Genomic DNA, 19,455 nt, shown 5'->3' with positions numbered 1-19,455 from the left:
CTGTGCGGCTTTTATTGTGGCATGGCGGGCTCTCTAACACAGCAGACCACACGTGGTGGTCGCCATCTTGGCTGAGGGCCAGACCACGTGACCACACTCTCCCAGTTTTACCCTGCCTCTTCACTCAGTTTTCACTAAACTCCTCATGCTAACTCTGTTGAATGTGTTTTGAGCAATGGTTAAATGCCTTTGACAGGGCCCGTCAAAGGCATCCACATTGACCAATTCTTGTTCACTCTTTCTACGCATAATAATTATTTATTACATCTCATTTCAGATTACAAAACGGAGTCTTATATTTTTAACTGCTATGTACCTTTAAGACTCTTAAGCTATTCTCTACCATTGTCAGTTCTGCCACTAACCTTATATTACAAGCAGTTTTTTCCCTCCATCTGCCTTTTTACAAATGTAGATCTTACCTGTTGAGAGCCAGTGTGGTCAAGCTCAGACCCAACTTTCCAAATAAATTCTATACTATAGTTATACCTGATAAACAGCCCCCAACTGCTCAGAGATCTGGGGAATGTGATATTTAAGTATTTAATTATTAAAACTTTTCACAACAACAAAAAAGAGACAGGTTGGCTCCTAGCAGCAGCTCTGCTCCCTCCAAAGAAGTCAGAAGACAGATACACGCAGAACAACGTCCTTCTGCATTTCGCTTCGACTGCAGAGCACTGACCATTGGGCAAACCTGCCTTTCATCTAAAGTAAAGACCTCTAGATGTGGACGAAATCACTGGAATCAACAGCCTAGCTGCTCAGGTCAAGGTAGGCCTGTCTTCCTACAGATTTCTTAGCCCACAGGATCTTCTGGAGCCTGGCAGGCCCTGCACTAAACAGCAAAGTTCAAGTGCAACCTTCAGTGACCATGGAGGATCCAAAAAGAGTAGCTCTGGGTGCCAACCAAGTAAGTTCTCTGTCATTTTTTAATCAGTAACTCAAGTAAAATCTTATCCTTCTCAGAGATCTCTGACAGTTTGACAGCTGAGAGGTTTTGCAAGGTGACCTCATCAAACAAATCTCAAACCAAATTTATCTCTTGTGCTACAGTCATTATATGTCTAAAACTTCTGTTTTCACAAACCCAAGGAGTTCTTGTGAATTCCAGGGAGCCGAATTAAAGAATCCATCTTAAACAGGTCAGATACATCCCCCTCAACTCAATCCCCTGGTCCTAATTTTTTTTCCCTTAATTTAACTTTGTTCTTTGTTCTGCCAATACCTTAAACAGGATAAGAGATACCAGACATTTCTATGCCACAGACATCGGTCAGAAACAAAGAGACCAGCTATGCCAGGATGTTCCCAGCACCCAGCCTTCTCTGGCGCCCCCCCCAAAGACGATGCCCACAATCAGCTGGAAGCAGTCTTGAGAATTCGCCACCCCAATTCCTTCAAACTGGAGCGTCTAATTTGCTTTTTATTTATTAAAAGCAAGATGTGGGAATGTTATTCTTTTGGTCCCTGCCCTAGCCACGCCCACTCCTTTTAACCTCTGACCTCTGCCCCGCCATCGTCTCTCTCCCTGTGTTCTCTCCCAGTGTACACACGGGCTTTGCCTCTCTCCTTCTCTTCCCCCCCTCTCCCCCCCCCTTTTCTTAATAAACATTCATGGCTATTTCCTGCGTTTATATGTCTGACCCGCTGCCACCGGCCCCAACGCCGCCGACTGTAGCCACTTGCTCGGGTACACCGGCGCCCGGCACTGCTGGGACCCACAGGAGTTTGCTGTGAGCCAGCCGGGCGGGCGGGGGAACCCTAGGTATATTTTTTAAGAATAAGAGTTGCCTTTCTTATTTGCTAGAATTTCTTGGTGGGACACTTCTCCCTTTTGACACAGAGGCAAGCATCATCTAGTGTGTTCCTGTTTTCCATCCCTTCTCTTTTCTTCCCTTTCTCTCTAACGTCTCTCTTCATTTCTGTTCCTCTCTTCTCTCTTCTTCCCCTTTCCTAATTCAGAGTTAATAATTCCCAAAACTACCAATAAAATCTCTGCTCTGATGTATTTCAAATACTACCATCTCCAGTGGTACTTTGAACCTTATAAATACTCAGGAGGAATGTTTATCGTCAAGGTACTCCAGTTTCCCTCAGCAAACCACACTAAGGAAGCTCTGTACCACTCAATCAGGTGAGAAACAAGTCTCTATCAGTCCCTGTTCTTCTTCAGGGCCTGCCCTCTTCCATTCTCATTGGCCTTTTCTATGTGGGGTCTTATTTTCATGACCCTGGCCCACTCTGAGGTCTTTGCAGCCTTTCTGATACTGCTTACAATTTACTCTTTATACTTTTTAAAAAGTTATTATTTCTCAAAAAACCCTCCATGATTCACTATAAATGCCCAACTACTTAGGACTACCAAACAGCATTTTAACATTATGCTAAACAGCACCAAGGGTTCTGTACTCCCCAAAGGAAATTTCCACTAACTGTATTCCAGAAGTGCGAGGTTAAATTCAATAAAGTAGGTCTTTCTACAGTACTTTTAGTGAGGTGGGAGTCCCTTCCGTGTGCTGTGATTACCATTAATGAATAAAGAAACTGCTTTGGACCTATAGCAAGGCAGAACTTAGGTAGGCAGGGAAAGCTGGAATAAATGCTGGGAGGAAGAAGGGCAGAGTCATGGGCTGCCGCCAGGGATAGACGTGCTGAAACTTTGCTGGTCGGCCATGACCTTGTGGTGATATACAGATTAATAGAAATTGGTTAAATTAATATGTAAGAGTTAGCCAATAAGAAGTTAGAGCTAATGGGTCAAGCAGTGTTTTAATTAATACAGTTTCTGTGTGATTATTTTGGGGCTAAGCTAGTCGGGCTGACGGACGAACAAGTAGCTCCCTCCTACTACACTTTAGAACTGTCAAAGTGCTCATGTGGGCTGTGAATCTATAGTCTCCCCGAAGCACCCTGGCAGGGGTTGCTCCCTGAGGACCAACTACAAGCAGCCAGAGAGGTGTGCTCGCTTCCACTCCTCATTGCTTTGGTTGCTGACAGTGTGAGCAACGCCCCTGTGAGACTGTCTCAGCCTACTCAGGCCACTGTTCCTTCTCCTCCTTAATGATGTTTTCCACAAACAAGCTTCACACTAAGGCTGACATTTTTCTTTAGTCCTTGAGTGTGTAATGCCCTTCCTCCATTCCTTTCCTGTTTAAACACTACACATTCTTCAACTGAGAGAGCTTTGTCCCTTGATTACAAAACTCTACAATTTTCTTGATTATTTATTTTATTCTTCTTTAACTCTTGTGTCTATTCCTCCACAATAGTCCCAGGTTTTGTGTTTTTCATCCATTTGATCATTCATGTTTTGAAAGGTCCCTCTGCTGTCATTTGAGTATCAGCACCTATTGAGTATGAATGGGTGAGTTTGTTCTCATTTCAGTTGGATTTGTCATTTCTCAAAAGGGCACAAGGGCAGTGTGGCATTCTGGGTGTGGGCATAGGGAGGGGCCGGGGGACAGTGATGTGCTTTGTGGTCTTACTGTTTTTAATAATGAGACCCTAATATGGAATGCAAATTGAGATATAGTCCCTGGGTTGTTCCAGTCATTCTCAAGATGTAAGAGATTAATTTTGTGATGACAAAAATACTTTACCAAAGGAATATCTGGTCATAGAAAAATCAAGCTACTTTACACAGAAACATTTTTAAGTAAGCATTTTAGAAGCTTCTTCTTTGTAACTGTATCTTCTTGCTTTTTAAAAACGTTATTACTACTTTTACAATAGGAATACTTCAATTTTTTTTTTGAAAAAGAAAATGTTTAAAAACTGCTTATAGGACTTGGAAAACTCTAAAATGATTAATATTCACAATAGAGTTATGGTGCATAATGTATCTAAGCTAAACTACTGTGACGGCTAATATTCATTGCCAACTTGATCAGACTGAGAAGTAACATAGGCCCCTAGCAAAGCACTCCTTTCAGGGTTTTCTGTAAGGTCATTTTAAAATCAGGGAACTCACTCTGGCCTAGTCAATAGTGTCATTCACTGATATTTTTAAAAACTGAATGAATATCAAGAAGGTGGAACCCAAAAACATGATGTTGGTAGCATGCCTTTGAAGGGGACGTCTTGACCCTGGCCCCTTCCATCTACTCTTTTTATACTTGGGTTGCCAGACAGTGACGACTTCTCCTCATGCCTTTCCCTGATATTTCTACTTTGTCCTGGGCCTGAAAACAAGGGAGCCAGCTGACCATGGACTGAAACCTCTGAAATCATCAGCCAAAAGAAACCACCCTTTCATGTTTCAGTCATGGGTCTGCCACAGGGGTGGGAAGACCATTTACACATGAAAAAGAATGGCATTCATTAACATGTGACTTCAGTCAGATTTCTCACTTTCTCCATTTTTAGGTAATGTGTTGGGGTCTTTAGGATCTTATTGCTCTCTATATAGGAATTATCCACTAGGGTTATAGATTGAGTGGAACTGAACACACACACACACACACACACACACACACACACACACACACACTCAATAAAATACGACATGTGATTGTACACCTTGAAAACTGCAGACATATACATGTTTGTTGCATGACTTCTGAATGTATATGAAATACGTCTTCATGAATAACATTCTTTTTCTTTTTTCACTTTTTGCATATCAGAGGCAAACTCCTTTAGCGAGCTTCCTTATATTGAATCCGACGTACTAAGTTCTTGGTGTTCTAGCCAGATTTTAGGACACAGATATTTACATTTAGTTAGGATATGTTGTTTTCTTTGTTAAAAGCAAATCGTAAATTATTTTTGGCTGTGTTATATTTGATGCTAGGAACAGAATATCCTAGGGCTTGACTGGGATCAGACATGGGTCATGAGAATCAGGACATGCCGTGGCTGACAGTGCGTTTGCGCTCTCAGGGAAGGGGAGAGAAAGGAACAGGCTCGCAGGCTGCCAGTTTCTAATGCCAGTTGCGGGTTCGTTTATACATACCAGTTTTTAATGCAAATATCAAGTCATCAAACTCTTGGGACTCTTCATCAGCTACCAGGGCCCCCTGCCCATATCCTCCAGAAGAAGGGAATGAGGTACCATTCTGGGGACTTGTCTTCAAATCAGGGCTTGCCTGGCTGGTCTGCTGCAAGGATGCTCTCTCCCAGTCAGATGGTACCTTTTGGATTAGGGCAAGAGCAGAAGAACGTGACAATTGATAACATGAATGTATGCAGTAATTTTGAAGCCCATTTTTGCAACAATTTTTTTTGCATTTCATTAAAAACTATGGATGGCCTATTGAATTGTTTTTATGAGCTTGCATTTTGTGTTTGTTCTTCAGAAAAGCATGCCTCTCCTCAAGCTAGTATAACCCCATGATTTGACAGTTTCTCAAAATCACATGTAGATTGCTATGATACCATATATGGGGAGATAAAACTATTTCTCTATTTATTTGTAAAATGTGTATTAAGGAAATTCAGAAGAACCCTCCAAATTATTAATCTGAAATATATTTTAATTGGGGCCAGTATACAAAGAACACATTGAACTAAAGGGAATTTATCAAAATCCTTCTTTGCTTTTGACTATACGCTTAAAGGAGTTCTGTTCTGAGACAATTAAATGTATTCCTGCCTTTCTAGGTTACTGGCAAACCAGGTTAGTGGCAAATGAACCCTTAATCCTTCTTTTCCCCGCCCTTCCCTGCTCTTGCTGGCTTTTTAGACCGTCTCCCGCAGTCTCTCATTGACAGCTGGATCACAGCCAATTTTGAGCCTCTGAGGAATGCAGACAGACTTTAAGCTATGCAGTTGTGCAACACCCCAGAGGAACACTCAAGCAATGGCTCCAGCCCAGGAACCGGAGGGTCACAGCTGTGGCCTTTGGACGTAAGGGTCTGCTGAGACTTCAGGGACACTTCATACTGAGGAGAGGAAACCAAGAACCTCAGAGATGAACTTGAGAGAAGGTGAAACCTCAGATGATCGTCACCACGAGTCCAGGCATCGAGGACAGCATTGTTCTACAGAACTGTTTTCAGTGACAAGAATAGTTCATATTTAAGTTCTCCGATACTGCAGCTTCTGGGTACATTTGTCCCTGGGACATTTACAGTGTCACTGAGTAAATGACAAACTAGATCTGTAATGCTAGTTACTTTCATTCAGCTACACATAGTTAAAAGATATTTCACAAGACAGGTCAGAGCTGGACAAATGCTAAATTGGTAATGATTCAACAAGACCAATGGATCTTAAAAACACTCCTGCTGGCCTTTTGGTCACTAGTTATGATAAAATAACTCAGTTTCAAAAATATATGGCATATAAAATGGTACCAGATTTCAATATCAAAGTACTAAAGACATATCTCAATGTTTTTCTTTCTTAAAAAATTGAAGACTTATTTATTTTTATGATATGTGTATGAGTGCTTTGCCTGCATGTGTGCTTTGCACCATGTGAATGCCTGGTCCCTACAGAGACTAGAAGAGAGTATTGGAACTGGAACTGAAGTTATAGACAGTTGTAAGCCATGGGTAAGAGCTGGGAATTAAACCTGGGTCCTCTGTAAGAGCAGCAAGTGTTCTTAACTGCTAACCATCTCTCTAGCTCTGGCATATCTCAATTTTTAAACATCCTTCTTAAACTTATTCATCTGACAGACAAAATACATTCTTTTTAATCTGCACTTTTATTTATCTCCTACCTATGAGCCCTGCCAACCATTTTTATCCAATGTATGCTTATCCATTCTGAATTGATAATTCTTTATAGTAATTTTTTATTCAAATAAAAAGGTTATACACAGTAATGACATTGTAACCATTTGCTTCAATTTTAAATTGAAGTACATCCCACATAAGGTATCTCTGGGCAGATAGATTATCTATCTATCTATCTATCTATCTATCTATCTATCTATCTATCTATCTATCATCTATCTGTCTTTCTGTCTTTGTCTATCATATCTCTAGCAACTGTCTAACAGTTACCTATCATCATCTATTTGTCTATCCATCTATCATCCTATCAATATTTCTTATTCAATAATATGATTCTTAATTTCATGCATTTGTATGAAAGTAAGAAACACACCTGCTTCTTTCATTCACAAGGCATGCAGCCAAGCACATCGCAAAGCTGAACAGTGGTGAGGGCTGTGCCTCACTGCCTCTTCTAGGATAGATGTATTCAGGTGTGCTTAACAGTCCAGACTAACACTTTGCAAAAAGGTGGGGGTGGAGGGTATGTGAGTCAGACTCAGGAAATCAAACGTATATGGACAGAATAATGTAGCCAGCAGTGGGAAGCAGATTTTGTGAAGGAAATCCGGCCTAGATTTTTCAGGAGTGCCTGAAACAGCCTCTGAGCTCTGCTTTAGACTGACTGGTGGATTTAAACAGAAAGGAGTGCCTGCCTGTTTGCTTCTCTTCGTTGGGATTAAAGAACTGTGCGGGGAGACGCAGATAAGGATGACTTCGAGTGTGATTTTAGGAAGAATGGTATTTTAAAAGTGTTTCTTAGACATTTTCACTTCCTGTCATATCAGATTTGAAGGTTTTGAAGGAAATGACACATTTTGCTTTAATTTCTCAATAAAAATGGCTGGTCCATGTGGCTCACAGGACAGAAAAATAACTAATTAAGATCCTTCAAATGCCACCGCACAGAGGGATGGGCTCAAAAGTTGGTTAGCATCTTTTGTCTTCACTTTGGTCAGCAGGTGAGAGGGTGTCAGGGTGGGGCCGGGGACACACCTCTTCCATGGCGTTGATGAGGTTCTGTGTAGACTTGTTCATCTCTCCAGCTGCAGGCACTCCGCTCCCGGGAGTGAAGAAGGCAGCGCTAGGTCCTGGGTGACCATTCATTTCCACCGTGTAGCTGGCCTTCATGGGGCAACATGTTTGGTTGTGTAAAATGAAATAAACCACAAAAACATACAGTCCCTATAAAAAGAAAAAAGCATTGGTATGTCAAAGGCAGTCTGGCCAGCAGAGCTGAAGCCTAAACACAGCAGTAAGCTAGCTGGTCATCTTCAGGATCTAGGAGCAACTGAGTGTGCCAGCAGTCAGACTAGAGAGCATGCTGGGAATTCCAAGTCACAAAATGATCATCAAGGCTGCTTAGGAAGACTGGGCGCTCATCAGTCATTTTCCTTTGAATATATTTAGTAACTCTGGATGTAGCCTACTAACGCATGAAATAAATTACAGAAATTTATTATTGAGCTATATTCATCTTGTTTTAGAAGGCAAACCTCCTGTGCTTTATTTTTATTCATCTCCCACCGAATGCCTATTTAGTAATTGAGGTATTCCACTTACTTTCCGTGTATCTGGAGAGAGCCAAGTAAGTGACGCTTGACACCCTGTGTGCACCTCATCTACTTCTGTTACTTGGAACCAAGTCACTACATAGGGACTGTGGATTGTTTAAGATTTAGCAATTCATGCTTCTCCATAAATGTTTCCCAAGAGCAACAGTGCTATCTCGTGCATTCTTCAAAAGCCGTTAGCCCTTCAAATCCCTCAACAACGTGCTCAACCTCTTGATAATTGCTCTGCTTCCGTCACAAGAAGGGACTGGTTTTTGTTTGTGTTTTGCTCGTTACACTCCTTTTCGTCATGATTTCCACACGTGCTCTACTGTATGACTGCTTTCCAAAGCAGTGTGTTCCTCGGCCCCACTCTGACATTTTATTTAGACAATAAAATACCTTAAATGTGTCCTCGGTGGTTTTGGTATTAAAAATTTTAATGCAAGGAAGAATATCTGTTACTAAAATTGTTAATCAAGAAAGGTAAAAATAAACTCAGCTAATTATAGAAGAAATGGAATAACATATAAAAATTTTCCAGAAATATAAGTGTCAATGCTGTATAGAGTTTGTACTCTCCATGGTTCTAAGGTACTGAAGCAATAGCAACTGTACACACCCAAAATATCTACCTACTGGTATAAATAGCAAAATGTTTTTTAGGAAACACCGTGGCCCAGCAGTCACAAGCGATGCTTTACCTACGTGAACCGAGGGGACAGAGCATGCTACACGGGTCAGCATTTGGTCTCTTTAGGTCTTGGGAGGACCGTGAGGGTCACGACTGTTCTCCTACTGGGGAGACAGCTTCTCAACTGTCTCCACAACTAAGCATGTTTACAAAGCAGTGCTGTACATGGTAAACATATTTTTTAAACTAATTGCTGTAATCATCTCACAAGAGCAAGCAGAAGCATACATTTCCTTTTGAATTCGGTTCAACGGTTCTTTCGGAGAGACATTCATATTCCAAATTACGTAGGCTCCGTGATTTAGTTTCAAGTACACATTAATAGAAACAACATCTTCCTGAAAACACTCATGCTCATCCAACATTTTTCTCACACAACTAGCTTCTCACATGACTATGACCTAATTACATTGGCCATGGCGATAGACAAAACAGGAAAAAAATTAAAGTGTCAGCCTTAAAAACTGTGCAAATGTTACTGATTTATTTTTCAGGGTCACTGTAAGTGTTGAGAAGTGACAGGTTAAAAGCTGGATAAGGAAACCAAACCTGTGCTTTAAAACCCATCTCTAAGGACCCATCTGTTAAAGCCCAACAGTCTTCCTCCTGTTTGTTTTCAAACGCAGCCTTTCGTGTGCCAGGAAAAGCTCTGCCTGCTGAACAGAACAACATTCGCAAACCACATTTCTTTTTCTTAAAAGCATGGAAGTATACAGTAAATATTTGAGACTTTTAGACGTGCCCTGGGAAACACAAACATGGCTAAATTAAGAAGGAAAGGGTGCAGATTATCTTTAAATGACTCTTGCTTGGTCTGGGCCAAGCTGTACAAATAGAGAAGAGGGGCTTCCATAATCCGCTGTCCTCAGCGGTGGAAGTTTCTGACCTCAGGGTAAAAACAAGTTCCCCTTCCAACCACTGAATGCTGAGTGCAGGCTCCTGCTGCAGGGATGTGTGAAGCCACTTCAGGAGTCGCCTGGACTGTCAGGCTGTGGAACGGTGCACATTCACTGTGCATATTGCCAGGCACTGAGGTGCGAGGTTGAGGCATGCGTGGTTCTGATGCTCAAACTGCTCACAAATGACACAATACCCCGCCCCCACCACGGAGCAAGTTCCTGTGCTCCAGATCCCATTCACCTGCACCTCCTGGCATTCACAGGGAAGCCAATTCTGTCTCTGTGTTGCTGTTTTATTTCATTGCCCTCCTACAGTCATGAAAATGCTTTAAAAATCTTTATACCTGGATTGACTATAACATCAAGCCCCATTCTATATTTCTTTTGATCTAGGAATTTCAGCTTATTAGTCAGTATTCAGTGAGCCACAAGTGAAATCATATAGTCTAAAGGATTATATATTCTCATAACTCTATTTTTAAAGATTTATTTATTATTTGTATGTGCCTTCATGGATTTATTTGCATCCCATGCATGTGGAAACCCACAGAGGGGAAAAGAGGGTGCTGGCTTCCCTGGAACTGGAGTCACAGGCATTCCTGAGTCGCTACGTGGGTGGTGCGGAGCACAGCCAGGTCCTCTGCAAGAGCAGGGGGTGTGTGCTTAACCACAGAGGAGTCTTTAGGAAGACCAGGGAAGGCAAGGATCTCAGCTGTCCTTGCCACCAGTTCTGTGAGTTCTTCGTGTCCCAGGTCACAAGTTTAACAAGAAGTGCTGGAAATAAATTAAAAAAAAAAAAAACTGGCTAGAACAGGAAGGTGGGAGGTGGCTTGGCTCCTCTCTTTGGACACTCTCCTCTCAGGCCTTTCTCCAACGTCTTCAAAGCATAAAGATTCCCGGCTGAGGGTGCCGCAAGCTTCTCTGTGAAGTAGTGCCACTCCCCTTTCAGAGATGGGGCGGACAAGGCAGCACCAGCAGAATTAGGCTTTCTTAAACCCACACATTTGGAATATCCAAGAAATCTTTTAAACTGCAAGTTCTGAGACAATAAGAGGCAAGGTTCATCTCTCTGTTGTGTTTGAAAGAGTGGTTATCAGTCTTTTTAATGCTGGGACCTCATGTTGTGCTGACCCCCAACCATAAAATGATTTCATTGATACTTCATAAATATAATCTCATTACTATTATGAATCATGATGTAAATATATGATAGGCAGGATATCTGATATGCGACCCTTGTGAAATGACCCTCACAAGGGGATCACGGCCCACAGGTTGAGAACTGATGATTTATAATATAGTCTCTGACTTAAAGGAGGGACTTAAGAAATAATTGATAAACCAGAGACCAAGATTTTGAACTGTCGTCAGCAGGAGAGTGTGGGAAGGCGTGAAGACAGAGGTGGGCCTGAGGGACCAGCTAGGTTCCGCCCTTTGATTCTTTTGTAACTATAGCTGGACCATTTGGTAGTGGTTTGGCCAGATTCTTCTACCGTTCAGTCTTTCCATTCTACATGCCCTGTGCAGAGGTCATCTTCCTGGGAGAAGGAGCAAACAGTTGGGGAGGGTGGGGGCGTGGGCTCTTCCGGTGGGCGTCTCTTGGGAGCCGGTTGCTTTGCTATACTGCCTGGCGGTGTCCCTTCTGCGGAGACTAGCCGCGCAGTTTCCTATGGTTCCTTCCTGTGGCTAGTTTTCCCTCAAGGCCTCTGCTCTCCCTCTCGTTTAGGCAGACACAGAAAGCCACTGTGATCCCTTCTTTCTGGACTTTTTCTAGGACTGTTCTAGGACTCTGACCAGCTATATTCTGAATCACCAGTAACATGGCAGCAAAGAAGATAGAATTTAGCAAATGGCAAAGCTGGAGACAAATACAGGGTTTCTGCATTTACATATATTATTTTTTTACCAATGAAAGAAGTAGGAATTTCATCCTTAGTTTCTTCATTTTGAAGCTTTTACTTTTTACACTAAAAATTGATTTTGTTAGTGTTTATACTTGTAATTAGATCTGTAGTTCAATCTGTACATCAAATAAACAGAGAAAGGAAACAATGAGTTCATTCTGAGGACTGTTGATTAGCCAGGGTAATTGATACTTAGTCATGTAGGGGGCAAACACTTCTCGCTACACTACCCAGTATACAGGAGGGCAGGAGGGGGGGTCGGGAGGGGGTGTCGGGAGGGGGTCCATCAAGTTCTGCTCTAAGCCGTCTAGTGTAAGGAGCTTTCAGAACTAGTACACTGAAAAAAAAGTGAGCTGGCTTCAGGCATGTCTGCAGCTCTGGTTGACTGCAGGTCTTCCCTTTTCAGGTCTAGACAAATGTCTATTCTAAACCGAACAATTCTTAGGAACAACAGTCTGAACAGTTTTTAATCATAAATACTTAGGAGGCAGATAATATGTCCTTCCTTTAATCCCTGCCTGTAATTTCAGGGTACATTCCTCTGAGTGTCATGGATGAAGAAATATTTGGTCAGTATTCTCACTGTGATAAATATTCATGAATCAAAACATAATTATTAGGCCATGGCTCAGTAACCTCTTCTTAAGGTGAGCAACCTGCACTCTGTAGTCTTTCTTCTCAAGTCCTTTGTGGCTGAGCCTCTCCCCTTTCCATGGTATTGCTATCAGGTCTCAAAGTTCAGAGCACAAACCAATCATTAATCTACTTACCAGGAGGCAGACATGAGAGAGAAACTATAAATTAAATTTGCTCCAAGTTACAAGAACACAAACTGCTGATACCACAAACCCCAGGAGTCCTCAGGTTAGAATAGTTTCCAAACTACAAAGTAAGCTGTGTGGAAGGACCGAGGGGCAGATACCAGGGGAGGTGGCCAATCGGGGCCGCGATGGAGCTCACAGACACAGAACAAGGGTGAAATCTGAGAACAAAATGACAAGCTGTAATCATAAAAAGGAGGAAAGAACTGAAGTGAGCTGTAAATGAGCGGAGTATTTTGTTTTCTCCAGGGATGAGTGCATTAATAGGTTATCCATCCCAAGTGGTCATCTCTAAACACATACACACAAGAGCACCACTAAAGGGACCCAGCAGGCTGTATTTTCTAAATGCCATTATTTCTAGATAAGTAAAAATAATTAGGAAAAATAATGAATTGGAGTGGGCTTGGGGAGGACACCAGATGAGTGGGAGTAGGAAGGAGGAGGAGAAATGATATAATATATAGTACTGGGGTGTAAAATTCTCAAGCCGTTGACTCTTAGAAGCCTGTTCTTTACTAACGAGAGACAGAAAGGGAGTGGACCTGGAGGGAGGGGATAAGGACAGGGACTGGGAAGAAGGGGAAACTATAGTCAAGATAGATTGATTATATAGAGAAAATAATCTATTTTTAATAAGTGAAAACATTCAAAACTATTAAATTCCAAATTGTACTGTAACTGTTCGAATGTTAGTATGAGGACTTTAAAATTAACACTTATTAATTAGACACACTCCTGGGTTTCACTGCGATATGCCACACTTGCATGTACTTTGTTTGCTCTTGTCCGCTTTCTTTCTATGCTCTCTGGCCTGCTCCCCCAACCTCCCCTCACTCTCTTCTTTCCTCTCCTGGATAGCCATAGAAATAATTTTTAAACAATTTTAAAAGTTTTTTTTAAAGTTATCTTGTGTGTACGGGGTGCCTTTTCCCTGCAAATATACCTGTATACCATCAGCGACCAGAGGAGAGCGTTCAGTCCCTTGGGCTACAGATGGTTGTGAGCCACCATGAACTCAGGTCTTCTGGAAGAACAACTAGTGTTCTTAATTATTAAATCATCTTTCCAGCTCACTTATAAATAGGTTTTGACTTTTTTTTCCTGAGGCAGTATGGTGGTTTGAATGAGAATGGCCCCCAAAGGCTCATAGATTTTAATGTCTGTTTCCCTAGTTGGTGAACTGTTTAGGAAGGATTAGGAGGAGTGGCCTTTTTGGAGGAGGTGTGCCTCTGGGTGGGCTTTCAGGTTTCAAAAGCCCAGGCAAGGCCCAGGTGCACGTGTGCTTCTGCACACACACACACACACACACACACACACACACACACACACCACTATCTCTGTCTCCATCTGTCTGTCTGTCTCTCTCTGTCTGTCTGTCTGTCTCTCTCTCTCTGCCTGCTGCCTATTGGTCAGGATGTGAGCTCTCAGCTTCTGCTCTAGCACCACGCCTGCCTGCCACTGCACTCACCTCACAACGGTTAGGCCTAACCCTCTGAAGCTGTAAGCAAGCCCCAATTAAATGCTTTCATTGATAAGCTGCCTTGGTCATGGTGTCTCTTCAGAGCAATGTAACAGTAATTAAGGCAGACAGAGTCTTACTAAGAAGTCTAGGATAGGCTGAAAATTGCTATGTAGCCCAGGCTGGCCTCAAACTTGGATTCCTCCTGTGTCAGCCTGAGAAGTGTTGTAGTTACTGTCAGGAACTTAGCCTAAACCTTTCCAACAGTCTCCACCACCATCCTTCAAGTTGCGTCAACCGTTAGTGTGTAGAGTCCTACGTAGTCATTCAGTGGTGGTGACCTAAGAAGACTGTCGCCATGAAGACGAGGCAGGAACATTGCATAGCCTGGTGAAAGTGGAGAAGAGAGAGAGGAGATCAGTTGCCCGCGGCAGCAAACTAAATTTCTTACAAGTTTGAAGTGAACATGTCTGGCATATTTGAAGAGCCAGACTGGAAGAGAGGAGAGCAGGCAAGGTCAGAGGCCTAAGTGTAGAGGACAGCTGTGTGGTGGGGATGCCCGAGCCGTATGAGTACATGACGTTCATGACGAGTCCTTTGTTGTTTTGTTTCTGGAAAACACTCTGCAGAGAAAAGAGCTCAGAACACAGGACTAAAGAGTTGGAGGACACAGCAGGAAGAATTACCAGGGACACAAACAAGAAACACCTAACTGGTCGATCAGGTCAGGACAGAAGACAGCCACAACTGTACAGATGCAAAAAGAAGGTCTTGTTCTACAGGCATGACATGCTCTGTGTTGTCATAAACAGATATCAAGGAGGAAGTGAACGAGGCATGTGTTCAGGTGCAACTGATACAGCCAGACAGAGCACAGCAACCACAGAGAGGCTGATGGTGGGAGGCTAAAATACGCAATATGCTCAGTGCTGATAAGAAGGTATCTTTCGATTAGAAGGGTAACCTGACTCAAGATTGCATATCCTTCAGTGTGATACCTAAGTGGGCACTTGTGGTTGGTTTTACTCCTATAGATACTACCAACTTCTGTCATTCTTGTTCTTATTCACAGTGAAAGACTGTATAGCCCAGAGTTGAAGTTCTTGAAAGAGCTGACAGAACCAGGTTCTCCATCTGGCAGGAGATGTGGAGGGATGTTGTGCATCACCAGTCATCTGCTTTGCAAGAGCACTGTAGGTGTCTTCCCAGAAGCGTCAGCCCTTCTCTGATGGACATGAACCCACGGAAACGTTCAGTATTGGTGTTCATGATTGATATCTGCCACGTAGCTGCTAAAGACACATGTCCTGGGCTTCTAGATTTTATATTGTTTGTAAAGGAAAAGAATCATATAAATCAGCTTTAAAGAAATGATTCGTTTCATGATAGTGTGGTTAATTAAATATCAAACCCAACTTAAGGCTTTTGTTTTTCAGCATTTCTGCATGAATCAGTTGGAATACAGTGACAGACTCCAGGAAGCTCCTAACATGGGGCAGCTGCCACAGCAGCCCAAGGAGACAGCTGACAAGTTTCACTAGCAGATAAATATTCCTTAAGCTAGAACCCTGGAGACTTGACACTTGCAGATGTGATACCACACAAACGAGACATAAACAATAATTTTCAATTAATAACTAGGATATTATATTATGGAGATACTATTTGTTAATATCTTAATCAGCTGACATCTGATGATAAAGAAATTGTTTAGTAGGTACAAATGACTTGATGTCATTTTGTCCCAATTTTCTTATCAGTAAAATGGGGGTTCTGTAGATGCCATATGGAGTCATTAGTAGCAAAACTTGAATAATCCACAAATACTTTCATTAAATATAAAAAACCTGAGGCAAACTAAGTTCATGTTTAATGACAAAAAGAAAAAAGGAAGAAAATACAGAGATTAAAAGTTTTTTTTAATAGTAAATCTTACCACTCGGAAGTACACTCTCAATCTTGGATATTAAATTCCTGAAAACTACATTCCGTAGATTTTTCCCAAAACCTGGTAATTATGTAAAGACATATATTTCCTTTGTAATCATAAAAGAAAAACAAACAAACAAACAAACAAAACAAAAAACCAGACAGAAGGTTGAATTTATGGCTTAGGAATCACTAGAGTGACCTTGGATTCTACTTTGCTTGTGGCTATCCTGACTTGCTTCTGGTTCCTCAGTGAGTGTGCTGAGCCAGCATCTTTCTTCCCATCACCACCCAAACATACACACATACACACATACACACATACACACACACACACACGCCCTTTTCATACAATTGTTATGATGGTGATCTACATGGAAAACTAGCAACTGCTCCCCACAGGCCTGGCTTATCCATACTATCTTAGTTTATGCAGGACAGCTATCAGTTACCCCAACTTTAAACAAAATCTACATTTTAGCCAGCTTCCTTCTACATAGAAATGATCTACAACTGAAAATTGTCTACTGCCAGTCTTGATTCAGTCACCGAATTAACCTGAGACAGATGACCGTCCAACCTATAGGCTGGGAAGCAGTAGGTGTGCTAGCCAACTTTATGTTAGCTTGACACAAGCTTTGAAAAATAAGGGCAATTGTAGGAGTTCCCTGGTAGAGTTTCTGGGGTTACTTATGTACACCATCTGCGAATACAAATGCTTTAACTTCTTCCTTTCCAATTTGTATCCCCTTGATCTCCTTTAGTTATAGCTTTAACTAGAATTTCAAGTTTTATATTGAATCAGTATGGAGAGAGTAGACATTTTGTTCCTGATTTTAGTGATATCACTTTGAGTTTTTTTCCATTTAATTTGATGTTGGCTATATGCTTGCTGTATATTCTTTTATTATATTTAAGTATATCCCTTGTATCCCTGATCTTCTCAAGACTTTTATCATAAAGTGGTGTTAGATTTTGTCAAAGGCTTTTCAGCATCTAACAAGATGATCATGTGTTTTCCTTTTTCTTTCAGTTTGTTTATATGGTGAATTACATTGACAGATTTTCATATGTTAAACCATTCCTGCATCTCTGGGATGAAGCCTGCTTGGTCATGGTGTATGATCTTTTTGATGTGTTCTTAGATTCAGTTTGCTAGTATTTTATTGAGTGCTGTGATTCAGCTGCCCTCACTCCCCCTGACCAACAGGGGAACTTCCTTATGGTCTGTAATTGACAAGGATGTTTGTGTTCTTTCTGGCTGGTGGGTCTCCACGGAAGCAGTAGAGGTATTAAGAGGTTGCTGGGCAAAATAAAGCTTGCTGTTCTTCCACCTGAAAAGAAGCCTCCGTGTTTCAACCTGGCACCCCACCACACCCTGCCAGTCTTGGCATCCAGGCCATGCAGGCGGGGTAATGTGGAGATCTGGAAAGTGGGGAATCCATGAAATGGGTTGCTCTGCCTGCCAGCTAAAACGAGGAGCATATTGGGAAAGGTAGTGTTTTTATTTTTCATCCCCAGAGATACTCTGAGGGACATCCTCCAAAAGACTAGCTAGTATAAAGAAGAGGCAGGAGGGTGAATTGAAAGGCCTTAAAAAGTAACTGAAACTCTTAAAGCAACAGGGCAAAGAAGTAACAAGGAAGACAGCCGAAGATTTTGTACAGGAGGGGGCTTAAATATTCCAGACTAGGAACAAGCCAAGTCAGAATAAAAGGATATGTTTCTTCATCCCCAGAGATGCTCTGAGGGATGCCCTCCAGAAGACTGGCCAGTAGGGAAGTAAGAAAGAGGAGGCAGGAGGGTGGATTGAAGGCCTCAAAAAGATAGAATGTGTACAGATGTATGTTATTGTATTTATTGTGTTGTCTTTTGTGTTCTGGACTAGAGAAAGACATTTGATTCTGGGAACTGCTAAGAAAAGTATTTTGACTTTAAAATATGGGCCTAAGGATTTGATGCTTTGGAAAAGAGGTTCTGCTTTTGTCTCCACAGAGAATGAGAACCTGTGGATTCATTGCAAATTTATGTGGTTTGAATCACCGAGCCCCCCTGGAATGTTGATATAAAATACCCCCAAGAATGCAGCACCCCCACTCAGCAGGAAGTAGTCAGACTGGTTGATGACGCCCAAATTCCCTAAAAGATTGTTAAAATGGGGCCCCTTCAATGGTTCTGGAGCAGAAGCAGTGAGCCTGCTTCCCTAAGTTCTGCTTCGCTCCATGCAGCAGTTTAGACCCAGACAGAGTGTGGGACCCAGAGCAGAGCTTTGCTAGGCATGTTGGCCTGGCCCAGTCAGGGCCCAGCCTCACCACGGTAGTGTCAGGAGTGTCAGCAAATATGGCAACAAGTGCTAGACTATAGAAGATCTGCAGAAGAGAGACCTTGGAATCACCACAGCTGTATGGCAACAAGTGCTAGACTACAGAAGATCTGCAGAAGAGAGACCTTGGAATCACCATAGCTGTGATAGCCGTTATTGCTATCTCTGCCATCGCAGATTCTGACGTCTGAGTTACTCTTTCCCAGAGTGCGCAGACGGTTGAGACTATCAACCAGATGGCTGAAAGAGTCAGCAATGCTTTGGACATTCAAAATGATCTTAATGGACACATTCCATTGAGCATATTGACCTTGAATCAACAAGTGGCTCTGGTTCAAGTCCAAGTGGACAATCTTTGGACTTTTCAATGGCTAACATGTTCTAGCATTTATCATGTTGTGTGCATTACTCCTGGCACTGTATTGCATGCTTCTGCTACCGTTATGGAACTTAACCGTCATAAGAGAGGGGTTTGGAATACTGCTTTTGTTAATTTTACCACCTGGTTAGTGCATGCTAGATGGTTGCAGCACTGGTCTGGCTTCTTGGCACTGTCAGTCCTAAGGATACTTGGTTTAGGGCTATGTGTCTGGGTAGCCATGAAAGGGCAATACTTTGGGGGCAGGATGCCACAAAAGACAGGGAATATTAGAGGGCTATTCCCCATGACAGGCAAGATATTCCACCCAAAGTAACAAGACAGGTACAGTTTAAAATAAAACAGAGGGGAGTTGCTGTGATCCAGCTGCCCTCACTCCTCCTGACTGGCAGGGGAACTTCCTTGTGGTCCGTAATTGACAAGGATGTTTGTGGGTTTTTTTTTTTTTCTGGCCAGTGGGTCTCCACAGAAAGAGTAGAGGTATAAAAGTTTCCTGGGCAAAATAAAGCTTGTTGTTCTTCCACCTGAAAGGAAGTCTCCATGTCTCAATCCTGGCACCCCCACTCCCGCCAGTCTTGGCTATCCAAGCTGTGCTGGCTACAGCAGTTGAGTATTTTTTTTTTTTTATCAATGTTCATAAGTGAACTGGGTCTGTAATTATCTTTCTTGGTTGAGTCTTTCTTTGGTTTGGGTATCAGGGTGATCAGGGTGACTGTGGCCTCATAGGAACAATTTGTTCCTTCTATTTCCATTGTGTGAAATGATT

General features: G+C 42.2%; 1 protein-coding gene across 1 annotated transcript in view; it reads right to left on the bottom strand.

The window, feature by feature from the left end:
• The window catches only part of Adgrv1 (adhesion G protein-coupled receptor V1), a 549,406-nt gene that overhangs the window by 7,442 nt on the left and 522,509 nt on the right, over positions 1-19,455 (bottom strand). The window contains exons 88-89 of the mRNA XM_026783832.1: positions 7,722-7,910; positions 4,958-5,135 (exon numbers count right to left, since the gene is read on the bottom strand). Coding sequence (XP_026639633.1) covers positions 4,958-5,135; positions 7,722-7,910 — 367 coding nt within the window. The remainder of the gene's footprint in view (positions 1-4,957; positions 5,136-7,721; positions 7,911-19,455) is intronic.

The sequence above is a fragment of the Microtus ochrogaster genome, chromosome 19 (assembly GCF_000317375.1).
Source record: "Microtus ochrogaster isolate Prairie Vole_2 chromosome 19, MicOch1.0, whole genome shotgun sequence".
NCBI lineage: Eukaryota > Metazoa > Chordata > Mammalia > Rodentia > Cricetidae > Microtus > Microtus ochrogaster.
Note: the sequence above shows the minus strand (reverse complement) of the source record. Positions and strands in the feature narration are given on the sequence as shown.